The 5,342-nt window shown below is 39.3% G+C and overlaps 1 protein-coding gene across 1 annotated transcript; it reads left to right on the top strand.

Moving 5' to 3' along the window:
• Positions 1-1,049, top strand: LOC109126290. Its single transcript, XM_019229665.1, has 2 exons — positions 1-609; positions 690-1,049. Exons 1-2 carry the CDS (start codon positions 586-588, stop codon positions 1,047-1,049), a joined length of 384 nt encoding a protein of 127 aa, XP_019085210.1. The 5' UTR covers positions 1-585.

Below are 5,342 nucleotides of genomic sequence, written 5' to 3'. Positions count from 1 at the left end.
TATAACTGGGACCAGTCCATCAATGGGAGAGTTCGAGCCGAGTTTGAAAGCAAGTTGAAGACCCGGATGACTGATCAAGTGTCTCGGTGGAAGTCTAAGTGGAGAGTAAAAGGTGATGATGCAAAGCCGCGGTGGCTTGATCCGACAGTATGGGACGGCTTGGTCAAGTTTTGGTGTGAACCAAAATCTGAGGAAAAGAGCATCAATAGTCGAAATGCTCGATACAGTGATCCTGATGGCACTGGAATGCATAAACACCGGTCTGGTCAGACCTCCTTTAAAGCTCGTGCACGAAAACATGTAAGTATGTTTAGTTAGTTATTTAGTACAATTACCTATAAATTCTTGCTTTAGTCTAATACTTTGTTGTTTCATATCTTTGTTAAGTCGGAGATTACTGGTGAGGCACTTCCTGATTTCTTGAAAGTCCTAGAAGATACTCATAGGAAACCTGATGGGTCGTTTGTGGATGGATTATCTGAGAAAGTATACCATGAAGTGTCATCGAGGATAACTGAGGCTGAAACTGGGCTATGCTCAGGGGACAACATAGAGAGTAGTGCTTCTGGCGGATTGTCAGTTAGTATGAAGAACCGAATTTTTGCTGAGGTAAATTCTTGAACTTTACATACTGTTTTGTTTTATCTCTTTGAACTTTACATTGTGTCTCTGTTTTTTGTTGTTTGCAGGTTGCTCCGAAGAAGAAAAATAGGATATATGGAGTCGGTACTATGCAAACTGAAGCATCTTCAGCTCAAGTTGTTCTGACGCCTACTCCGACTGAAGATCCAGTCATTCTAGCTGAGAAGCTTTCTCAGGCCGAAGCTGTTCTTGCGAGTCAGTCTACTCAGCTAGAAGATTATGCATTGAAGTTGCAACAAAATACTCAGAAGATGCATTGCTACGATGCCTACTTCGATTATCTATCTGAGAAGGACCCTGAATTTGCTGCAAAATTTCCCCGACCTGAGACTGCTGCCACCAATGAGACCGGAGCAGGAGATACCGGACCTGAGACCGGAGCAGGAGGTATCACCAGACCAACTTAGGATCTCTTGTGTTTATGTGTTTATGTGTTTGTATCCGAGAACTTGTGTTTGTATATTCAGAAGATGTGTTTGATTTTTGTTTTGAACTTATATTATTATGTTTATGTAAGTTTAACAACATTTTGTATTACAAGTTTAATTTCAGTTTTCATTCAAAGTTTTTTTGGGCTAATTATGAATTTTAGTTTGCCTAATTAGAAATTAATCATAATTAATTTGCATAATTAAAAATAAACATAATTACAAAATGAATAATACCTTATTCAAAACTCAGCTGTTGCGACAGACATAAATGTTGCAAATCCATCGCAAATTTGCGAGGGATTAGCTTGAACCAAATTGCGAGGAATCTGCTATTGATATTGTCCCTCACAATTTGCGTTGATTTTGCGACGACATTTTTTTCCTCGCAAAATTTGCGAGGGATTTGCGATGTTAACCAATTTGCGAGAAGCGATTTGCGAGGGAAGTGTGTTCCTCGCAATTCCATCGTTTTGCCTATTTGCGAGGGATTTGTTATGAATTCTTCCATCGCAAAAGGCTTGTTTTCTTGTAGTGTTACATCCATAAACATTTGAGAAATTAAACCCCCATCAGCAATTTATATATCTATAAATTAAACGCATGTTTCTAAACTAACGCAAAATCCATACATGAAAAGAATGATAACAAAAATAATATTCGTCTTTCATACCTTAAGCAAAATTTTAGTATTCTGTGTACGAAATTACAAAACATTATTACATAAACATAATACTAAAAATTATTACATAAACATAATACTAAAAATTACAAAAAATTATTACATAAACATAATACTAAAAATTACAAAAAATTATTACATAAACATAATACTAAAAATTTGAGGGTGATTTTTGGGGCGATTTACAGTTATTTTCCTTTCTTCCTTCGCCTCGCCGGAGTTTTTTTTACGATTGAAATCTCTTTCTTGTTCAATTTGAATTCAGTCGGTTTCTCTCTGCCTAAACGATTACATGGCAGTTTACCGAATCCGTTTATCTCGTTGGATAACCGCTTCGAAAAACTGCCATGGCCACCAAAGTGTAAATATGGCTTTCCCGATATTTCTTCGCTCCCAAATCTGTTACTATCTTCCTTCTCTTTCATCCTATGTACTTCCTTTGTCAGTATGAGTGACTATATCAGAAAATCTCTCCAAGATTTGAATTTGGGCATCAATGAGGCGCTTGTTCCTCTGCCCCCTCAATTCATTGCCAAGGCTGTAACCGCAAATCGTTTTGCACTGGTGGTTCAGACTGTTAATCCACGAAAGCAGAATTTGAGGGCCCTAGTTGGTCACATGCCCCGGGTGTGGGGATTTGAAGGTTCAGTTGTTGGTCGGATTTTAGGACCGGGAAAGGCTCTATTTGTGTTTCAGTATGAAGAATCCCTCCTTCTGGTCCTGCGACGTAGTCCCTGGTCTTTTAATGATTGGATGCTCTTTGTTCATCGCTGGCATCCTAATATCACCGATGAGACCTTGAAGACAATTCCATTCTGGGTGCAGATTAGGGGAATCCCTCTCCTCTATCTCTCTTCTGACATGGCTAGATATGTGGGTGACCAACTAGGTCCAGTTGATACGGTAGATTTTGATGAAAACGCCCATCTAGTGGAATTTGTCCGTGTTAGCATAGACTGGAATATAGATTGGCCCTTTCGTTTCCAAAGAAATTTCCAGTTTACTGTGGGTGACAACACCATCATTAAGTATCGTTTTGAAAGGCTTAGGAAGTTCTGCTCTAAATGTGGTTCCTTGAAACATGATATCGCTGATTGTGACATGAATGATGATGATGCTGATTTTCATATGGATCCACTAAATGATAACGAACCAAATGATGTTGGTCCTCCGGTGGTACCAAGAGAGGATGGTGTTATCTCGGAGGCTAATACTCTCCAAACCATTGAACCCTTTGCAACAATTCCTGGACTGCACAACCACTTCTCCACTCCGGGTGCTGGCCCGAGTTCTGAACCATCTTCGATTCCAAGTGCTTTTGAGGACACAGAATTAACTGCTGAGAGACTCCGCTACTTACACACCAAGTTCACCAAGCAGTTTGTTGACACCTTCTCTCCTGTAGAAGATTGTAAGGATTCAGTCCTGGTTTCACCATCTGGTGGCTCAAAGAGGAAGCGTGGGGAAGTTGAAGCCTTCTACCAAAGATGGGAGGCTGCTGAGGATCAGGCGATCCTGTGTCAGATCCGCAAGAAGGAGCGAATAGAATCTGAAGGATCCTGCTCTGCAAGTAACAAGATCGGCAGAGGCGCGGGGGCCCGGTACCCCCAATGTTCATATGACGATCATCAAATGGAATTGCCAAGGGCTGCGCGGATCACTAACTAGATCTTGTTTCCGTAGTATTTGTCGTATGTATAATCCTAATATCCTATTTCTAGTAGAAACTCTTAATAAGTATGAAATGGTGTGTGACTTTGCTTTTTCTTTAGGATTCTCTAATGTAATTACAGAACCCCCTCATGGTAGGAGTGGTGGTTTAGCATTACTATGGAAAGACAATGTTTTGGTATCCAAGAACTTTCAGGATGCACGAATCATTGATGTAAACGTTAAGTATTATGGCTTTGAGTTTTATTTGTCTTGTGTCTATGGTCACCCAAATCCAGAATATAGACATGAACTATGGGAACGACTTGAGAATTTATCAACAAACAGAGATGGTTCTTGGGGTTTAATCGGTGATTTTAATGAAATGCTCTCCAACGATGAGAAAATTGGAGGTCCTTCACGACCAGAGTGGACTTTCCGTGACTTCATACATTTGATGTCTTTTTGTGATCTATCTGACCTTAAGTCTACTGGTGATCGGTTTTCTTGGGTGGGAGAGAGACATATACATACGGTTAAAAGCTGTTTAGACAGAGTCCTAGTGAATTCAGAGTGGTCTGCAACTTTTCCAAGATCAATATCGGAATTTCTCGACTTTAATGGTTCTGATCACAGACCAATACTGCTTCGATTAGGCATACTCAACAACTCCAAAAAAAAAACCTTTTCGTTTCGACAAAAGACTGATACATGTTGCAAGCTTCAAACACTATGTCAGAGAAGGATGGAATTGTGTCAAAATGGAACGACATCACATAATTCTTGATCAAATAAGCCACTGTCGTCGCTATATGGCCAGGTGTAAACGCCAAAACAATTTAAACTCAGCTAAACAGATTGATGCTCTTCAATTTCGTTTAAACACAACAATGAGCAGTTTGCAGAGATCAGATAGAGACTTAATCCCCCGTCTACGACAAGAATTGGCATCAACATACAAAAATGAGGAGATTTATTGGAAACAAAAGAGTAGAAATCTTTGGTTACAAGTTGGAGATAGAAATACGAAATTTTTTGCATGCTTGTACTAAAAACAGATTTGCTCAAAATTTCATCACCTCTATTAAAGATGACCATGGTAATATTTTCAATGGTGAGACTGCTATAGGGATGCATGCTGCAGATTATTTTCAAACCATGTATACCTCCAATCATCATCAAGTTTCTCCAATGGACTTTGCTGACTTCTGTCCTACGGTTACAAATGAGATCAATGAAGAACTAACGAAAGATTTCACAGATGAGGAAATATTTAAACCTCTCTCACATATTGGCGATGATAAAGCACCAAGCCCTGATGGGCTAACAGCTCGATTCTATAAAGAATGTTGGGATGTTGTGGGAGGAGATGTCACCAGGGAAGTAAAACAATTTTTCAACACCTCAGTATTGAGACTTGGCCTCAACAACACGAATATATGTATGATTCCAAAGATTATTGAACCAGTAACTCTTTCTGATTACCGTCCTATTGGACTGTGTAATGTTATATACAAGATTATCTCAAAATGCTTGGTGAGTCGGCTTAAACGCCATCTGGATTCTATTGTTTCTGACTCTCAAGCTGCATTCATCCATGGTCGTTTGGTAACGGATAATATCTTAATAGCTCATGAGATAATGCATTCCCTAAAGGTGAGAAAAAGAGTTTCTCAAACATACATGGCAATCAAGACTGATGTTAGTAAAGCTTATGACAGAGTCGAATGAGATTTCTTGGAGACTACCATGAAGCTCTTTGGTTTGTCACCAAAATGGATCAAATGGATAATGGCTATGGTCAAATCAGTTGAATATGCGGTTTTAGTTAATGGAACTTCAACAGGGAGAATACTTCCGGAACGTGGAATTAGACAAGGTGACCCTTTGTCACCTTATATGTTTATCCTGTGTGCTGATATTCTGAGTCACTTAATTAA

The sequence above is a fragment of the Camelina sativa genome, chromosome 1 (assembly GCF_000633955.1).
Source record: "Camelina sativa cultivar DH55 chromosome 1, Cs, whole genome shotgun sequence".
NCBI classification, from domain to species: Eukaryota; Viridiplantae; Streptophyta; class Magnoliopsida; order Brassicales; family Brassicaceae; genus Camelina; species Camelina sativa.
Note: the sequence above shows the minus strand (reverse complement) of the source record. Positions and strands in the feature narration are given on the sequence as shown.